At 40.7% G+C, this 21147-nt stretch overlaps 1 protein-coding gene across 5 annotated transcripts in view; it reads right to left on the bottom strand.

The window, feature by feature from the left end:
- The window catches only part of PAPOLA (poly(A) polymerase alpha), a 53781-nt gene extending 33061 nt beyond the window's left edge, over window positions 1-20720 (bottom strand). For 3 of the 5 annotated variants that reach the window (XM_084883337.1, XM_084883336.1, XM_084883339.1), the window contains exons 1-6: window positions 20481-20718; window positions 6912-7085; window positions 5955-6021; window positions 4806-4887; window positions 1859-1968; window positions 786-839 (exon numbers count right to left, since the gene is read on the bottom strand). In XM_084883337.1, coding sequence (XP_084739463.1) covers window positions 786-839; window positions 1859-1968; window positions 4806-4887; window positions 5955-6021; window positions 6912-7085; window positions 20481-20488 — 495 coding nt within the window. In that variant the 5' untranslated portion in view covers window positions 20489-20718. Of the gene's footprint in view, window positions 1-785; window positions 840-1858; window positions 1969-4805; window positions 4888-5954; window positions 6022-6911; window positions 7086-19618; window positions 19809-20480 lie in introns of those variants that run through there. The other 2 variants (XM_084883335.1, XM_084883338.1) reach the window with 2 other exon arrangements.
- Between the last annotated feature and the right edge of the window lie 427 nt (window positions 20721-21147).

Here is a 21147-nt window from a genome sequence, read left to right as displayed (position 1 = left end):
ACAAACAGAATAAACTAGTGAATATAATAGAATCAGGGGCATAGAATGGGAGGGGATTGATAATTCTCAGGGGGGAAAGGGTGTGGGGGGTGCAGGAAGACTGAACAAAAATCGTACACCTATGGATGAGGACAGTGGGAAGGGAGGTAAGGGCAAAGAGTGGAGTGGGAACCAGGTGGAGGAGAGCTATGGGGGGAAAAGAAGAAACAATTGTAATTATCTGAACAACCAAGATTTATTAAACAATAAACAAATAAATAAGTAAATAAATAATACATTGTATTGTCTTAATGAGACTAAATATATACAAAATTTGTATATGGAAAAACTACCAAGTAAACTATTTTGTAGCAGCATTTCATTGTCAGTTCCATTACTTCTGCCTATATTTTAGCTCCTAATTTCACTACTCTTTTAAAAGACTAAAAATGCTATTCTGATAAGCAGTCACTTTCATTAAAAAAAATTAAGCGTAAGCTCTGATCAGTGTGTTCAATGGTTAGAGCGTCCACCCTCTCAAGACAGGGTCACAGGGTCAATCCCTGGCTCCAATCAGGGAACACTCAGGCAGTAACCAACTAATGTGTCTCTCTCACATCTCTTTTTCCTCCCCCCTTTCCCTCCCTCTCTAAAAATCAACGGAAAAAACATCTGTGGGTGATGATAAAACAACAAAAACCCTTAATTCCTATTAATATCACACCAATTCACCGATTATAAAACTTTAAAATAAATCAAGTTTTTAACCTACATTGATCAATTACACATAGCAAAAGCCACCTTACCTCTATCCCATCAAAACACAGTTTGATAACTGGCACAAACGCCTCTTCAACAGCCTGAAAGAAAATCCAACAAGTTTAATGTCTCTGAAGCTATAGATTGGATCTACACTAATTTTAGTATTTTTTAATGAATGTGGTATTTGAAATTGTTTGAAAACAATTTAGAATAGTTTCTGACAGTAGATTCTCCACAACTAGCTTTACCACACTAGAATCTTGAATTAGACAAGCTTAAGTTCAAATCCTTGACTTCTGCCACTCAGATATGTTCTTGTCTTATTTTCTACTGTCACCAGATTTAGGATTTCAGATTTATTGCAAAAAAATAAAATGCATGTTTTGAGGGAGTATAAACACTTCAAAAATAACAATCAAAAAGCAAAATGGAGGGGAAAAAATAACTAGAACTGGGAAACATTAAAAAATAAGAAATTGCCAGCCGATGTTGCTCAGTGGTTGGGTGTCAACCTGTGAACCAGGAGGTCACGGTTCCATTCTGGGTCAGGGCACATGCCAGGGTTGCGGGCTCGATCCCCAGTACAGGCGTGCAGGAGGCAGCCGAACAATGATTCTCCTCATTGATGTTTCTATATATCTCTCCCTCTTCCTTAGTCTCTCTGAAACAAATAAAAACATATATGCGCATATATATGTGTGTATATATATATATGCATATATATGTGTATGTGTGTGTATATATATATATATATATATATATATATATATATATATATCTTTCAAAAATAAATGTATTATTAGAAATAGAAAGACTGAGATCTCATGCTTTCTTTTTTACTCTAGTTCCATATTGCTTTCATCATGTTATGTAGCCTCCACTACATTTACTTAAAATGTCCAGGTTGGCTATTGAGTTCAAATTACAAATAAAGTAATTACATTATTTGGAAAATAAAATAAAAATAAAACATAAAAAAATAAAAAGCAAGCATACACGTTATGTACTTAAAAGGGTTTAGCAAATTTTAAGAGTTCAACAAATGATGTCTATATCATAAAACTCTCAACTGACTAATTTTTATAACTCCTCCCATTTCACCCGAACATTTACATACTCGTAAATCTTTTACTTCTTCCTGTAATTTCAATTTATCATAGAATGAGGTGAAAAAGTCACTTCGATCAACATGCCTTGGTGCAACACACAACGCATCAATATCGGCACCTAGAAAAGATTAAGACCATCAACCATTAATTTCTATTATTAAAAAAATTACTTTGAGTCTTACTATGGCAGTATTTGATGTTGAAAAGCTGTTAACATTATATTGGTCAATCTCTAAAAATGTACCACTCCCCTTTAAAAAAAAATTACAAGTCAATATAGGAATAAAGGATTCTAATTAATGGGATCCGGTATGTTTTTTCCTATAGCATCTCTAGTTGCAGTGGCCCGGGTGAGCTGGGAGACAAAGAAAGGTAACTAAGATAGGACTTTTATGATGAAGAGTAGGAATTATTCAAGAATAGACCCAACATCTTGATGTCATTCGTCATACACATGTCCATTAGTGAAACAAAGAAAGTTTTCTTCTTTACATAATGTAACTAGTTCTTATAGGCTCCTACCTGTCCCCTAAATGGGATAAATAGGATAAACATCAAGAAGGACCACTGGCAAAAATCCAATGAGGCAGACAATGAATGGTAAAATATTTGTTATTAATTTAATGTTTGATAGCAGGTCAGCACTGAGTACACAGGAAGAACAATCAGTAACTGAGATCATAAAAGGGAGAGATAAATGTGTAATCAGGTTAACAAAGACTTTTTTCTACAAGACTCAACTACCATGAAGGCTGTTATTTACCATATTCATGAATAGAAGAGCACATACTAGTAGTACACTACTGGCACAAAGTAGTGGGAGATGGGGAGAAGGAAGGATGCTGGAACAAAAAGAACACATATACACTAAGTGGCCAGATTATTATGATCTCTGAATGCACAATAATCTGACCATTCAGTGTATATCCTATATAATAAAAGGCTAATACGCAAATTGTCCCCTGGACCAGGAGTTTGACCAGCAGGCAGGCCAGCGAACTGCCCATGTCCCCTCCCCCTGGCCAGGCTGGCCGGACCCCACCCATGCACAAATTCATGCACCAAGGCTCTAACACACACACACACACTCTGAGTGCCAGATTATTATGCGTTCAGAGATCATAATAATCTGACCACTCAGTGTATATTGGCAGGTAACTTTTAACATAGAGGCCAGTGGTTAATGGTTGAAAAGTACAGCCACTGAATTCCCAAGAATCCAAGTTCTGCTAAGATGGCTAGATGAAGTTATTCAAGCTTTATTGCCTCTTTAAGTCCCAGACTCTTATATATTTTACATATTACATGAGAATAAGAGTACTGAAGAATAGCCCTAGACGGTCCTAATCTTTTTATTTTTATATATTACATGAGAATCAGAGCATTGAGGAATAGCCCTAGCTGGTGTGGCTCAGTGGACAGAGCATTGGCCTGCAGGCTGAAAGGTCCTGGGTTCAATTCCAGTCAAGGGCACATGCCGGGGTTGCAGCTCTATTGTCAGTAGGGGGTGTGCAGAAGGTAGCCAATCTGATGTTTCGATCGCTCTCTCCTTCTACCTTCCTCTGAAATCAATAAAAATATATGGCCGAAACCGGTTTGGCTCAGTGGTAGAGCATCGGTCTGCGGACTGAAGGGTCCCAGGTTCGATTCCAGTCAGGGGCATGTACGTTGGTTGCGGGCACATCCCCGGTAGGGGGTATGCAAGAGGCAGCTGGTCGGTGTTTCTCTCTCATCGACGTTTCTAGCTCTCTATCTCTCTCCCTTCCTCTCTGTAAAAAATCAATAAAATATATTTTAAAAAATAAATAAATAAATAAAAATATATAAACAAAAATTTGTCTTTAAACAGCGTTAAAGAAAAAGAGTACCGAGAAATAAAAAAGATAATGAAAACCAAAAACGTATTTGTGCCATGCTCAGGAAAAAGAAAAGGCTCTATGTTCTCTACCATGACAACATTTTTATAGTATACTAGGAGCCCAGCGCGTAATTCAAAAATCTCGTGACACTGCCCACCCTCGAGACGCCGGTCCAGCCCTGCCTCGCTCCCCAGGCCCCACAGTGGCGGCAGCTGCTGCCGATCTGACCCTGCCTCACTCTCCAGTCCTTGAAGCAGCCACGGCTGCTACTGATCAGGCCCTCCCCCAGCACAGCTGCACGGAAGGCCCTGCTGCCATGCCCCAACACTGCACACACAACCTCCTCCTGTCCAGTTGACATATTACAGTGTCCCAGTTAATTAGCATATTTCTCTATTATCTATATATACACAAAACCCTAATATGCAAAAAGACTAAACTGATCAACTGGGCTGAGACTCTCCCATGCCCACCGCAGCCTCGCAGCCCACAGTTCTTTTCAAGGTGTACAAATTCGTGCACTGGGCCCCTAGTATATATGTACAGATTTATATGCAGAGGGAAAAAGTGTCAATAAGAAAATATTAACGATTGTCAATGGTTACAGATAAACATTGTTTGTTTTGCTTACCTGTATTTTACAACTATAATAAAAGCATGGGGAAAAGAAAACCCATAGGATTTTTAAAACACTAATTCATTTTTGTTCTGATTTCCAGACTGACATTCTTCAGGCAGAAGAAATGGCGTAGAGAGCAGCACTGTTCAAAAGAACCCTCCAATGAGGAAAATGTTCTATGTCTGCACTTTCCAATATGATAGCCACTAGCCATACGTGGATATTCAACACTTAAAATGTGGCTACTTCTACTGAGGAACCTAATTTTAAATTTTCGTTAATACTGCACTGAACAGTACAGGTGTAGCATACATATTTTTTTTTCTCCTTACTAAATGTAGGCTCCTTGAAGTGTTCTCTTTAATGCAAATGTAAGCTGTAATGATACACCACAGGCAACTAAGATGGATACCTCGTTATAATTTTTTAAGGACTTAAAAAAGTATTCCTTCTCAAAATAATTAAAACAATATTTACCTTTTGTGTGTACTCCTAATCTGTAAGATCCAAATGTAAAAATTTTTCCTCCAACATTTTCAATTACAGATTGTGGAAGATTCTGTTCAAACAAACAACAAATAGTCATTTTCCCAGAACACAAAGAAAATTATTTCAAATAACACTGCATATTAAAAAGTAAGATTTCAGTGCAAAGTTATATAGAAGATAAAAAAGCTTATAAGCTCTACAAAATACCACCAGGCATTAAATCAATCTAATCTAAAATGCAAGTAACTTTCAACTTTTCATGAGTGTTCTTTTGTGAAGATCCTTACTATTTTAGAATTTTGCCACATTTCTGGAAACTGCTTTAAAGACTGTGGTAAAGGAGATCATGTAATTATGCAGGAGCAATGAATCAGCTTTTATTCATGACAAAGATACTGCATGAAGCATTGCTTATATTCAATGATTATACCAAATATTCCATAGTGCATTAAAATATAATTTATCAGATCAAAGTGACTGACGTTGAGGCAAATCCTGCTCCACAATAGTTTACTGTTTTTGATTTCCTTGACTTTGGTGAATGATTCTGAGCAGAACTAAACTTATTGATAGTTTTTTTTGAATAGAAGCACCAGAATTAGGAGAAAGAAAAGCATTACAAATCATCTTTCCTTTAAAAACAAAACAATAAAAAACACCATCTTTTCTTAAATGGGTCAAATGGATTCCACACATAATTCTAAGAATACATTTCCTTTACCAGAAGCGCAGTCACGGATTCCTCAATGTGTATGATTTTTCATAATTAAGGATTATGAACTCAGGGAAGGGAATGTTATTTTAAAAAACTAAATATTCATTTTGTGAGTCTAATACCTGAAAACCTAAAAAATGCCCATTGTCATAGGATTCCTTAAAAGGTAACAAGACTCAAATATTTAATATACATTTTTAAAGCACTTTTCCAGGGATATATCTACTACTTCAGTAAAGAATGTTAGTTTCAACTTTGAGTGTTGCAACCAAAAAATGCTTATAAAAAATGTTTAGAAATTACTTTTTCCCTGCTTTCAAAATAACTAGAAACAAAATATAAACTATGTTATTAAGACTAAATCTACTTTAAAAAGAACAGCTATGTTCTGTTGGCAAATTATTTCATATACAAGTACCTACCTTGCTTTCACTGATTTCTCGTATCCACTCTTTTACCAGGTTATTTAATTTTCCCAAAATTAAAATCCTGTTGATAGAACAAATATCAATCAGCAAGTTGTTTGTTATTCTAAATTATCTCTATATATTATAAAACGCTAATATGCAAAGTGTCCCCTCTCAAGAGTTCAACCAGGAGACCGGGGTTTGATCACTCGCTCACTATGACACGAGATGACCACCAGGGAGTGGCATGGGACAAAGGAAGGCCCTGGCCAGCAGTGGGCAGGCCCCAATCAGCCCTGATCGCTAACGAGGCCTAGGAACCCTCCCATTCTGTGCACAAATTTTGTGAACTAGGCCTCTAGTTACTTATTAAACTACAAGTTTTCAGAAAGTGGCTTCCTAAGTTTAAAAGTTATCAGAAAGTTAGGTATATAGTAGTTAATAACATGTAGGCATTCCTCTTTCTCTTGACAATTATGTACTATAACAATCAAAAACCTCAAAAAAATCAAAATTAAGAAACGGAGCTCTATGTGAAAGTATTTTTCTAAATATCACCCTTGTCTGAAACAGAGATATTTAAAAGGATAATTCAGACTTCCTGAATCAAGAATGCCTCAAAATTAGTCAATCTATACATATAAAAGCCTAAGGGACTATTATGACCGGTCCTATGACGCGCACTGACCACCAGGGTGCAGACGCTCAACACAGGAGCTGCAGTTGGTGGTCAGTGCACTCTCACAGCCAACCTCCTATGGTCAGCCAACCTCCTGCTGTCCCTCCCTCAGGCAGGCAGGCCCCAATTGGCCCTAATCAGGGCCAGCCAGCCAACCTCCTACAGCCCCTCCCCCGGGACTTGGCAAGACAGCTCCAATCACTGGCCAGGCCAAGGGACCCCACCCGTGCATGAATTCATGCACCAGGCCTCTGGTTATGATAATAAGAAATTATAAATTTTTATATATTTACCTGCGCTGCAGTTCCTCTTCTTCTTCAAAAACCCCATAGGGCTTCAGAGTCTCAATTAGTTTCTGTGTTAGCAGGCAGTCGGTCTCCTTGGGGGCTGCTAAGCTGATAGGAGAGGTAATGCCATAGTGCTTCTGTGGGGGCTGTGTTTGCTGTGATCCCTGCGTTGTAACTGGACTACAAATGAAATTGCATAAAATTACTGTCAAAAAATTTCTAAAATGAGCCCTAGATATTTTGGATAGAGCATCAGCCTGTGAACTGAAGGATCCCAAGTTCAATTCCAGTCAAGGGCACATGCCCAGGTTGCGGGCTCAACCCCAGTAGGGTGCGTGCAGGAGGCAGCCAATCAATGATTCTCTCTCATTATTGATGTTTCTCTCTCCCTCCCTTCCTCTCTGAAATCAATAAAAACATTTTTAATTTCTACAACTTGTCCCAAATCGGCATGATTAGAAAAAAGTGTCAGTAAGACACATTTCTAAACATAGCTGGTTCCCTGCAATACCCCAAAACCCAAGACACTTTCCCTTTAAAGGACCTTTCACTTGCCTTACAACAAAAGTGAGCAAATGAAAACATCATTTCTCCTCCCACTCCGGGAGTCTGTTTGTTACTACCTAAATATCTAAAACTGTAAGAATCCGGATCAAATATACTGCTTAAAAAAAAAATGCGATCTACAATAACAGAAAACTGAGAAATTTTACTCCTTAAAAAGAAGCCCCGCCCAGCCAGAGTAACTCAGTTGAGCATTATCCTGTGCACCAAAGGGCTGCAGGTTGGATTCCTGATCAGAGCACATCCCTGGGTTTCAGTTTCGATTCCCAGGTCAATGTGTGCAGAAGGCAACAGATCGATGTCTCCCTCCCTCGTTCCCTCCCTCAGCATGTCCTTGGTGGGGATTTTTTTAAAAGAGCCAAAATCTGTTATTTCTGAAACAATACCAAATATATTACAAAAACACTACTTAACAATATAGGAGACTCCCCAAATGCAACTTAATATCTGCCTCACAATGAATAAAACTCATAAATGAAGAGGGCATCTAACAAACATAACTTGGGAGGGGGACTATATTCACATTAAGCTTGTTACAGAACTTTAGTAAGAGATATACACCTCAACATGCTAGTCTAGCAGTTTTTCCATTTTAAAAGAAATGCAGATTTATACAACTAATAGAATTTTGATACAGCATGCTTTAAATCATACAAAATCAGGTGGGGACTAAGGGAAGAACCAAACATCTGGATCATTTATTTCTTTCAAACTCTATTCTTTAACAAAGTATTTGTTTTACATACACACACACACACACACACACACACACACACACAATGCACGCATTCCTATTTTAAGTTCTAAATATACACTTCGTTTTTAAAGTGCAGTAATCTACGTTTTTAAAGTGCAGTAATCTACTTAAGCAGTAACAGACCTAATCCAAGAACCCGAGGTAGGTAAGTCCCATAATACGTTTACTACCTATCCACTGGGTTCTGGTCTATACTGTGACCACTACACCGTTTTGTATTTTGTCTTCTGAAAATCAACACAGGCCTAAGAGTGCCAGGAAGCCCATACTGCTTGTTTCTAATTAGGCAGTGGGCTGTGCACCATCGAATCAATGTGTCCAGATCAACTCAGAAACTGTCTCGATTTTAACAGATTTTACAATAACATTTACTAAGTAACTATCAGATTTATTATCTCTTGCAGCAGTTAATTCCTGTCTGATCACTTCCTCCTCCTACTCCATTTATCTAAATTGCACAATTTTTACAAGGCTGTGATGCTAATTCAGAGCTAGGGATCTACATGAGCACCAAGCACTACTGAAGACTAAATATCTTACCTTAATGTTCTACTTTTCAAATTTATGTAGTACCTCCTATGATTAAAATATACAATTTAACCTAAGTTTAGGTGCGTTCATAATGTCTTGATTGCATATTTTCATCAACTTCCATGACTTCTGGTAATGGCATTCGAAACTGTCTATAAGTCTACTCTCAACTGCACGACAATCTGATACAAGAGAAAAAACAGGCCTATTTGTCTCTGGTTTCACTTCTGCCACTAGTTATATTATTCTTGGTAAGTTTTATCTCTATAGATTTACAATAGAATTTATATCTCTTCTCTAAGTTAGATGGCAAGCTGGGAATATTAAAACTATGACACGTGACATTAAAGAGTTTTCCAAACATAGAACATTTTTTTAACGCAATGCTCAAAGACAGTTCCATCTGCATAAAAGCATAACCAATGGACACAGACAGCAGGGGTGAGGGTCTGTGCTGTGGCAAAAAGAAGACTGGACCCCAATGAGACCAATGAAATCGCCAATGCCAACCCCAGTCAGCACATATGGAAGCTGGTCAACGATGGGCCAATCATCCAAAAGCTTGTCATTGTCCATTCCCAGGCTCAATGCCAGAAAAACACCGTGGCCCACAGGACAGGCAGGCATATGGGCACAGGTAAGTGAAAGGGTACTGCCCATGCAGCTTGCTGTCAAATGCCTGACAAAGTAACGTGGATGAGGAAGATGAGAATTCTTTGCCAGCTACTTAGAAGACACCAGGAATCTAAGAAGATTGGCAGACACATGTAGGACTGCCTGTACTGAAAGTGAAGGGTAATTGTTCAAAAACACGCAGATTCTCAGGGGACACATCCACAAGCTGAAAGCAGACAAGGCTCCAGAGAAGCAGGCCGAGGCCCACAGGTCTAAGACCAGGGAAGGAACAAGTGCTGCGAAGCCAAGAAGGAAGAAATCATCAAGACTCTGCCCAAGGAGGAAGAGAAGAAGAAATAAAGCCTTACCTTTCTTACCTACAGAGAGGCTGTGGCAACTGCATTCATCATTTAATGAACATAGCCTTCAACTACCAAAAAGAAAGTTTAGGCATCCATTCCTGGCCAGCACACTCAGTGGTTAGACCTTCAGCCTGGGCACCAGGGGTTGGTGGGTTGATTCCTGGTCAAGGTCACAAACCTGGACTGCAGCCCTGGTTAGGGCATGTGCCAAAGGCAATCACTCAATGTATCTCTCACATCCATTTCTCTCTCCCTCCCTCCCACCCTTCCACTATCTCTAAAAAAAAAATAAAAATAAATCAATGAGAAAAATCTCAAGTGACGATTAACAAAAAACAAACAAAAAAGGTTTAGGCATCCAATTTACCAATACATACACTCTGAAATATCAAGTACACGAATTACAAAGCTAAATAAAAGAGTGCAAGTTCCCATGATTTGTGAACTGCAGTTTAGTAGCCATACATTCAAACAAAGTATTATATGATCAATCTTTGGATATATTATTACTGATAATTATTCCTATTCCAAGTCAGTGAAGAATGTTTAAAATACTCAAATGGTTTTGGTATATATAGCAAAATTTAAATTCCAGATGCCATAATATATTTCAAAACGTTTAAAAAATTATAGCTATTTCAAAATGTTAAAGGAAATGAACACAATTTTCAAAACCACATTTAACAAAACACAAATCCCAAAAGCTATAAACAAAACAGATCTGCCTAAATGGAAATATTCTCATCTTTTATACAGCAACAATACATCATAAACAAAGATAAAGCAAATGATAAGTGAGGAAAATACATGCCACCTTTGCCAAAATAGTAATAGTATAAATACACACACACACACACACACACACACACACACAATTTCACTGCATATCAGGAAAACAAATTATGACAACCATTTTCTGCCAGACTGGAGAAAAACAAAGTTGATGGGTAGCTGATAAAAATTAAAAACTTACTATGTAGGGGGACTAAATGGTGATGATTGGACTTGGGGTGGTGAACACACAATAAGTGTACAGATGATGTATTATAAATTGTACACCTGAAACCCACATAATTTTTTAAAAAATATATTTTATTGATTTTTCACAGAGAGGAAGGGAGATGGACAGAGAGTTAGAAACATCGATGAGAGAGAATCATCGACCAGCCACCTTCTGCACACCCCCGATTGGGGATGTGCCCGCAACCAATGTACATGCCCTTGACCGGAATAGAACCTGGGACCTTTCAGTCCGCAGACCGACGCTCTACCACTGAGCCAAACCGGTTTCGGCTGAAACCCACATAATTTTATTAAGCAATGTCACCCCAATAAATTCTACAATCAAGTTTTTGTTTTTTTTTAAGAATAAGGTAGTTATTATGTGTAGATTGCACGGATAGATGCCTACAATGTCAGGTAAAAGGCTGTTGAATATAATTATAAAAGCTACTATTTATTGAAACTATTCCAAGTTGTGTATGAAGCACTTTACATTATTCCTAATTGTTCCTAACAATTCTATTAACTCTCTCCACTTAACAGGTGAAGAAAATTAGAGCAAAAGAAAAGATTTACCTAAATTCACTGAACTATGGTACCAGGCATCGGATTATAATCATAACCTTTCTGTATAGAGGCTAGAATGTCTCTATACATTTTTCACAATACAGTCTTGTATTTTTTAAAATTATGTGTAATATGCCTACACACAGAAATGAGATAATTTCATTTTCTATCTTAAAAATAAATTTGTTTCAATTTATTATTCTTAACAATGTTAATGATAGCATATAAAAGTTGAAAACCTAATTCTACTACCTACAGTTAAATTAAGCTAGTGACAGTAAGAGGCTAAAATCATCACCTGCCAAAAAGGTAGCCCAAACAAATGCTCAATTTAAAACACTTAAGTAGCTAAAAACCCAGTTTATGCTAATCAAACGCATTATTTTAAAGAAGTAAAATAAAGATTCTAAAAATGAATTTTTCAGTGCAGTACTTATTAGAAATAGCAAATACAGGCCTGGCTGGTGTGGTGCAGTGGTTGAGCATCAAACCACAAAGCAAGAGGTCACCAGTTCAATTCCAATCAAGGCACATGCCCAGTTTTCAGGCTCAATCCCTAGCAGGGGACATGCAGAAGGCAACCAACCGATGGTTCTCTCTCAGAGATGTTTCTATCTCTCAATCCTCCCTTCCTCTCTCTAAAATTAATAAAAACATATTTTGGGGGGAAAACAAAAAGAATGAAAGAAAGAAGCCCTGCAGTGGCCTAGTGGTTGAGCACTGACCTATGAACAAGAGGTCAGGATTTGATTCCCAGTCAGGGCACATCCCTGTGATGCAGATCCATCCCTGGTGGGGGCATGCAGGAGGCATCCAATCAATGATTCTCTCTTATTGATGTTTCTCTCTCTCTCTCCCTCTCCCTTCTTCTCCAAAATAATAAAAATATACTTAAAAAGAAATAGCAAATATAAGCAACATCATGCTTTATTAATCACGCCGGAAAACTGCTATGGTATCCAAAGTGACCAAACTTCATCAAATTTTCCTAAAATCACCTTTTTCTCATTTAACTCATTTTTGCCAAAAGTATCCTATACAATCTCCTATATAATCAAAAGGTAATATGCAAATTGACCCTAATGGCAGAACAACCAGGAACAACAGGTCACTATGACGCAGTGCGCTTCCACCGGGGGAACACCACTCAACCAGAAGCTGGCTCATGGCAGGCCAGCACAGCTGCAGTACCGCCTGCCTCCTTGACATTGCTCAACTGTTAGCTGGACATCCCGAGGGCTCCCAGGCTGTCAAAGGGATGTCTGACTGCCAGCTTAGGCCGGATCCCCCTAGGGTCCCAGACTGTGAGACAGTGCCAGCCAGTCTGAGGGAGTGTACGAATTTTCGTGCACCAAGCCTCCAGTAGTATAATAAATACTTAAGCTGAAATTGATGCAACTCCTAAATACATATAAAAGACACCATTAAAGTCAGTAGTACAAAGAGTCTGTTCTCAGTGATAGTCTCAAATTTGGTCTGAGATTCAGATCCTTAACAGATAGCCTGGGGTGGGAGCTGGCGAAGAGGGGTCAATGGGAGAAAAAAATGAGCACAAATGTAAGACTTTCAACAATAAATATTAAAACACACACACACACACACAAGAGCAAAGTAAAAGCTTAAAATAAATATTACCGAAACAAAAAAAAAATCAGCAGAGGGAAAAAGTGAGAGGTGTGCCCTCTAACTCAGTGGTCGCCAGTTGGCAAAGGTTGCTCTAAATGACAGGAAGGGAGGGGGAACGTGCAGTCTAGGTAGATGACTAACACAAAAGAAAAGCACAACAAATCAACAATGATGTTTTCCCAAATAGTTAATGTTTAGTACCTCTGCATCCCAATCTAAAGGAAGTTCATACTGCTGATGAATTCCTGCCTCCTCACTTAGGCATTTGGTATATGCTGTGGCCTATAGTATTAATCAGGGTCAATTATCTCAGATTAAGCAGCTACCAACCAACAGAAAACACTGTCGTTTCTTTGTAGTTATAGTCAAGTTAAAACTGAAAGTCTAATAATCTTCTTTGGAAGCAATCAGAAAAATCACAATAACCTATTCAATGTAACAATTCACCACAGTATAATCTGTTATTTAAAGGCCTTAAACATAATGTGCCCATTGAGATGAAGCAGGAAAAAAAGAATACTGGACAGAAAATAAATAGGGATCTCTCTAAACTATGTGAATGTGCATTATATATTAACTAGAGGCCTGGTGCACGAATTCATGCACTGGGAGGCAGGGGGCGGTCCTGTATCCTCTCACAGGTCCAGCCTGTACCCTCTCACAGGTCTGGAAGCCCATCAAGAGCGGGCCTAAGCCGTCAGTTGGACATCCTTAGCGCTGCTGGGGAGGGAGAGGCTCCCACCACCACTACTGCACTTGCCAGCTGTGAGCTAGGCTTCTGGCTGAGCAGTGCTCCTCCTGTGGGAGCACACTGACCATCAGGGGGCAGCTCCTGCATTGAGTGTCTGCCCCCTGGTGGTCAGTGTGTGTCATAATGACTAGTTGTTCCGTCATTCGGTCCATTTGGATATTAGCCTTATTATTATATAGGATTTTTAGCAGGAATATTACATAGGTTAACCTATTTTAATTATATTAACAGCTTGGAGTTAGCATATAGCCAAGACAACGCATTCACACACTACAAAATTATTCTAAGGACAGCTAATTCGCCTGCCATGTGTTGTGTAAATGGTACTAAAATAAATACATTTAGAACCTAATTATCTTCTTAAAACTTGTATTACAGGTGGATCGTCCAGCCAATATTTAGAAAGCAGGAGCAGAAGTTCAGACACAGATGAACTAAATTTATGCTGAAGGGGAATAAATTATGATGAATCCCAAGGCCAAACTTTGGAAACTTAACATTAATTTTGCAGGGAAAGGCACTTGTACTTCAATTATAATAATGGCGAGATTACTTTTCCTTTTCCCAACTGCCCCTTTGTTCTTTCTCCAGAGGGTCTTCAAAGGAAATGTGTACTTCTCTCTTCAAAGAAAGTTTGAAAAACGTAGGTATAAAAGGACTTTTAGTTTTTAGAAAGACAGATTATTACTTGAGTTATTTCCCCATTAAGGCCTTTTAAGACACACATTTCTTACCACTGACCTATATTTAATACTGACATGGTTATCAGTTTGCTCATTTTGTGCTACGAGAAGTATTAAAGCAAACAATCACAGCACTCCTGAATCAATTTGCCAACAATATTTGAAAATGAAGAAAATGTTTAAAAATTATTGCAAAGAAATGGTCAAAAATATATTAATGCATAGAACTATACACAATAACTCCAGTCAGTGCAATTTAGAGGTTTTGATGACCAAAATGTCAGGAATATTATTTATAACCCCAAACTATAAAAACTACCATAAGTTGCAAGAAGCTGGTTTGTGGGCAAAATAGAGAGGAAATATAAATCTGAAAGACAATTTTGTGACATAAGAGGAAGAAAGATATGTTTAAAAAACTGGTAAATCTATACATAACTTTAAGTAAAACAGTCACTAAAAAGACACACTAATCTCTTAAATTCTATATTGTGGTATACTTTCATGTATACCATAAGTACATAAGTGTTACCAATAAAAATTTTAATACTCAAAGGTTCTAAAAACAACTTGACATTGAAATTTAGCTCTAATAAGACATGTAACAGACTCCAACTGAGCTGATCAAACAGCTCCCAACAAGGTCCGCAGGCGATGTGCCACAGGACTAGAATGAGAATGAACATGGCACCCAGATCTACAACTTAACATCCTTAATTCTTTAGACATGTAACTACTTTGAGCCTCAATTTAACCAACTTTAAGGAGAACTAATGCCCCCTCCAATGCTGTTATTTTGCTAACTGTAAACTGAGATTGTGCAATTACTTAAAAGGTGCTGAGTAGTCAAAACAATTAACAGATAGAATCCAAATGGCCTTATTTTGCCTGAAAGAGTCCTTTATATACTTGCCTACATGCAAGCGAAGGTGAAATTTAATTGTAATGTTAACTTAAAGATGGCTTAGCTACCAAAGAATGTAATGTTCTAATGAATCAAACTAAACACTTAAAAGATTATATATAATCAAGTCAGGGGCTACTGTCTAAGTGACGTGGTAGTTAAGGGGGAATAGAACTGAATCTATACATACTAGTATATAAAAGCCAGGTGACCGGATCATCAGAACCACCAGTACAATCGGTCACTATGATGTGCACTGTGGCAGCCAGCTGGCTGGATTGGGGCCCCAATCAGCCCCCAAGCCCAAATCAGGGACCAGGTCAGCCAGCCAACCCCCAAGTCTCCTTTACCTTTACCCCCACCCCCACCCCCACCCCCACCCCCACCGGCCTGATCAGCACCCATCATCGCCTGCCTGCCAGACCCCACCCACGCACCAATTCATGCACCAAGCCTCTAATAGGTTCATAAATGTACTCAACTCGAATACCTTCCCTCCCAAGTTCTCCATAAAAAACCGTGAACTGAAAATATGCTTAAAGTAAAATACCACATTTTAAAACAATAACCAACACTCATTAAGCAGCAAACAATTCATTACAAAATCTCCAAATCCTAAAACCTGTGAATCAAAATCTCTCACTTAGTCCAGCCGGAGGGGCTGGGTGGTTGAGCATCGACCTAGGAACCAAGAAGTCCCGGCTGGATTCCTGGTCAGGGCACATGCCCAGGTTTCTGGCTGATCCCCAGTAGGGGGCATGCAAGCAGCAGCAGATGGATGATGTTTCTCTCTCATCCATGTTTCTATCTCTATCCATCCCCCTTCCTCTCTCTAAAAATCAATAAAAACACTTTTTAAAATAAAGAAAAGATGTCTTTAATCATGTGTCCTTTCCTCCCCACTGTTAAAAAACCACCAGAGCTGCTGCACTGACACCACCATTAAAATTAGCAGCTTGTGCAGTTGTCAGCTGTTACTATACAGCAGCAATTCTCAAACTTTCTGGTCTTAGGGTGCTTTTATAACTTTTAATTTTACTAAGGACCCCAAAGACTATTTGTTTATATGGATTTTGTCTCCCAGTATTTACTGCATTGGAAATTTCTTTAATGTTAATGTTTACTCATTTAAGTAACAAGAAATCCATCACGTGTTAACATAAATAACTTAAAAAAATACTGCTTTCCCAAACAAAAATTGTTAGAAGCATAGCACTTTTATATTTTTGCAAATCTCTTTAATTCTGGCTTAATCAGAGACAGCTGGATTCCCTATTTGCTTCTGCATTCAATCCCTTTCAATAAGCTGTTTTTGTAGATACATATGAAGAAAACCTGTCATCATACCATTATAACTGGAGGTTATTTTTAGTAACCTTTCAAATAATTGTGGAAATTCTTCTTAGATACTACACCAAAACTCCACAAGTGCTTATCTCATTCATATTATAGTATGAAAGCTGAAGCCAGATCAATAAATCCTTTGTACTTCATTGCATTAAAATCCATTTGTCTACCTTGCACTTTCAAAGTACCTTTTACCCACAAGTGATTTTTATTACACCATGATTGGTGATTTGGAAAATGTGGGCTCACTGAATTATACATAACTTCCAGATGCTGACACATTATCACTCACCATCCAAACCTCTATACGGATTAATATCACCACTAATCAAATCAGAAACATGTTTAATTGTTGAGAGGCTCTCAAGCATCACAACAGCCGAAATAAGCTTTCCAAAATTCTAATTTTGGCTTGAAAGCTCAAATTTTATCATTGACCACAAATATTGTTATTTTCCTTTAAAAAGGCAGGCTCACTTCATTTTCAAGTAAATGCTAAACAGTCAAATATGGCTACCCACAGCTCATCACTTTTTTTTTTTTTTCAGGTAAAACAGAGCTTCATGAGAAAAGCACTAGTTTAGTGATTCACAAATCAAACAATCATACCTGTGTCCTCAAAAAAAGCCATTTTAAATATATCTTTATGTGTAATTCCCATTTTTTTCACAGAATATTTAGAAGGCAAACTCAAGGGTAAAGACTTAATAAAACAAACATTACTGATTCATCAAGGACTTTTTAAAAACTGTGTACATTGAAGAAATATAATGACTCTAGTACAATGCTAACTGCCTTGGTTCTTCCTAAGTCCTGAATAGTATTAGCCATCATTTCTCTTGCACCATTGGTACAAGTGTCAGAAGAGTATAAGAACATCTCTCAGAACTGTTATGAAAGGACTTTGGATTTTATGTCTGCTTGAAAGGATCTCAGGAACTCCCACCCCCACAGCTGCCACAGACCACTTGTGTACCACTGCTACAAACAATATTAGTATCCACCAACGTGTCCCCGTGCCAACTGTGATGACCACATGAAACTACCAATCCCTTTCGTGACAGCCCCACACATATCTGGGAGAAAAGCTATTGTATCCTCCAAGTTTCTTGCTAAATATCTCTTCCAGTAACTTTCACAACAGTCTATGAATGTGGCATAAATGCTAGGTCACTGGTACCGGTTACTCTCCTTGAAGTATTTTAAGTGTGACCCCAGAACTGAGCTGATGCAAATAATGATCTGACCAGCACAGAAATCAGAATATAGTTTCCATCAGGGCATTATACTCTGTATTAATGTGTGGTTCTCAACAAAAAAGGTTTTGCCCCTGAATACATATGACAACACCTAGAGTCTTTTTTTTTTTTTTGGTTGTCACTGCGAGGAAGATGGGAAGGTGGGGCTGCTGAAACCCAGCAAGTAGAGGGGCAGGAATGCTGTCAGACACTCTGAAATACACAGGACAGCCCCATGGAAGCGATCATACAGCCCAAACTATGAGAAACTCTATGGATGAACCCCAATGCCATCAAAATTCTTGGAAGCTTTCATCACCAGGGCTCTTAAATCATATGTACCTTTCAAAATTGTATATATGCAATTATATATGATTTTTGGACAAAATATGGACTTGTTCACAATGTTGTGTAATGACCTAAACTTCAATATTTATTTTGATTTGGTCCAGTCTGACAACTCACCAGTGGTCTATGCCTCAACCCTACCCACCCACCCAAATGTGACAGGACAGACATAGCAAAAATTAAAGCAAAAGTCACACCTAATATAACCTAGAAATCACAATTCAAAACTTCAAAGGAACAAAAATTGAAGACAGCTGACACCAGAACGTGAAAAACAAAGCAAATTAATGAGGGAAAAGGTCTACCTAACTAGGCAGACTTGGTGTTTTGTTGTACAGGTAGGGTTAAAAATGAGAGGGATAGCTAATGAAAAACTTGCTATATTGTTCACATTTCAAGCAGCACACTGGAAAGGCAATAACCCCGAATAAATCTGCTGTCTTGACTCTGTCTCCCATCTTACACATTTGATCTGGTACTGTCAAAGAATTTGAGGCACCTAGCTTTTCGAAGGAAATGTATGCACCCCTCCTCAAAGAAAGTTTGGAAAAAGTAGGTATAAATGGACTTTTACTTTCTAGAAAGACAAATTAGTACTTGAGCTATTTCCTCACGAAAGCATACATTTCCTATCACTGATCAATTTTTAAATACTGACATGATTATCAGAAAGAGAAGTCCCTTTTCAAAAGCAGCAACAAAATGTGAGCTAACACAAAGAAGTCACATGGCACCAGAGCGAACATTTAGGTTGAAGTGCTGCTGAACCGAAGGCCACAAAAACCTCGCTCAGACCTGGTTCTCCTTGTGCTTCTCGCCGTTCTAGGGAAGGATGCATCAATTAGGGATCTTGCAGATTCTAAGATCTAAGGTCTGTATATTTAACTAAAACTAACAAATATTCTCATTACAAAATATGTTGCTAAGCCTCTTAAAATGAGAGCATGGGGGGAAAAAGGAGTTTGCAATTCCTTTTTAAACTATTGTGTAAAAAAAGCAGATGTCTTTAAAGCCTGTGTCAAAGGTAGAGCCTCACCTGTGAAGAGAGACATACACACATATGTATACACTCATATACAGGGTGAGGGGACAGATTTACAGTTATTTGTATGGAATACAATAATTAATAAATAATAATACAAGAATAAACCGCTTCTCATTACTCACAACTCGAAACCTACTTCTGCCCCACCCTATCTAAATGAAACTGTAAAACTGTCACTGATAGGTGCAAAAAAGAAACTGTTTTTACTTAAAAAACCTGACGTGCTGCAGTAGGTGTCTAGAAACCATTCTTCTGCATTTAGGTAAAAACTCGAGCTTCGTTTTGGCGCTACAAAGAAACACCTCCCTCCCGCCCCCCGGAAAGGGGCACTCTCACTCTCAATTCTTCAAAACGGTAAGAAATGCAGTCTCACCCTTTAGGCCTCGACACGGCTGTTACAAACGCAGAAAACACGCTGCAGCCTTTCTATCCCCAACCACGGTTCCTGAGACTGCACCTCCTCCTCTCCACGAGGAGGGGGAAACTTTCTGAAAGTATGAAGCGCAGGCCTCTGCCATCAGGAGGCACAAAGGGGCCGTTTGCGGTCTACAGCCGGGAGACACACAAAGTATCCCGAAGAGGCGGCGGGAGAAGGAAGCACGCGGCCAGCCCGTGCGGATCCCGTCCACACACCCCGGGGCGGGCGCCGCGGGAGAGGCTGACGCGGGCCGGGGGCGCCCGCTCCGGGCGGCGGCGGAAGGGGCTCGCACGGCGGGGCCCCCGCTCCACGCCGGGCTTTGAACTAGCCCTAGAGCCCCAGCAACCTCCGGCGCGGGAAGGGGGTCCGTGCTGGGCGCGGCGTGGGCATCCCGGAAACGCGGGGAGAGAGGGACGCGGCGGGGGGAGCCGGGACCCGGAGCGGCAAAGGCTCCGGAGGCGCGCGGAGCCGCGGCGAGCAGGCCGCCCCCATCCCCCGCCGCCGCCGGGCCCCGCTGGGGTTTTGCTCGGGGCCGGGGGCCGGGGCGGAGGACCGGGGCAGCGGGGCCGGGTCCCCGGCCCTCCCGGAAGGGGAAGGCCCCGGGCCGCCGGCGGCCAGGCCAGGAAGGGGTGGGGGGAGCGGGGGACCGGGCGCCGGGGGAAGTGCGGCAGCGAGTGGGTGAGGAAACAGGAAGAACCCCAGTCCCGCCGCCGACCTCCCCCGCGGGGCGAGGGCCCGGCGCGCGCGCCACCCTCCCCGCCGGCCCCCCCAAGGCCCCGCCGGCACGCGAAAAGGAAACAGGACACAAATGACTTACAACGGCATCGTCTCCTGCGCCGGCACCGCCCAGTCACTTCCCCCCCGCAACCGCCGCCGCTGCCGCCCTGGGCATGATCCACTGAGGCGGGAGGGAGGGGGGGGCCTGCCGCAGCCCAGGGTCCAACCCCGCTCCCGCACCCGCTCCCGCCGCTTTAAGCGCTTCTCCTCCTTCCCCCTCGTCCTAACATGGCGCCCGAGCGCTACCACAGCAACGTTCTAGAACCACTGACGCCGCCACGCACGCCGTGCGCGCGCCTGCGCAGAGGCCGCCAGGCGCCGCGAAGCCTCACGGGAAATGTAGTTCCCGGGGCGGCGGGCGGCTGAGCAATTTCCGCCGCAATCCCCACACGCCTCCGCGAGGAGCGCGGGGTGTGTGCGAGGGAGTGGCGCGGGAGGCTCCGGGCGCGGGAGGTCTGTCCAGCGAGGATGCTCCCGTGGACGACGGGGGCGACGCGGCCTGGACGGCGCGAGGAGGGGCTCGGAGAGACCCGGGGACCGCTAGGGGCCGCCCCCGGCGCATTGTGAAGTCCCGCGGTTCTCGTCGCCTGAGGTCGCGGTGCCTGGGGGGGCGCTTGGAGGGGACCGAGGCGCCCACGGGTGCCCCGTGTACCGAGCGAGCGCGGGGCGCAGAACAAGTTACCCAACTGCTTCCTACGGCTATGCAA

This window comes from Pipistrellus hanaki (assembly GCF_964339955.1).
Source record: "Pipistrellus hanaki genome assembly, chromosome: 1".
In the NCBI taxonomy this organism is placed as follows: Eukaryota; Metazoa; Chordata; class Mammalia; order Chiroptera; family Vespertilionidae; genus Pipistrellus; species Pipistrellus hanaki.
The sequence above is the reverse complement of the archived record's forward strand: the minus strand, read 5'-3'. Positions and strand labels throughout refer to the sequence as shown.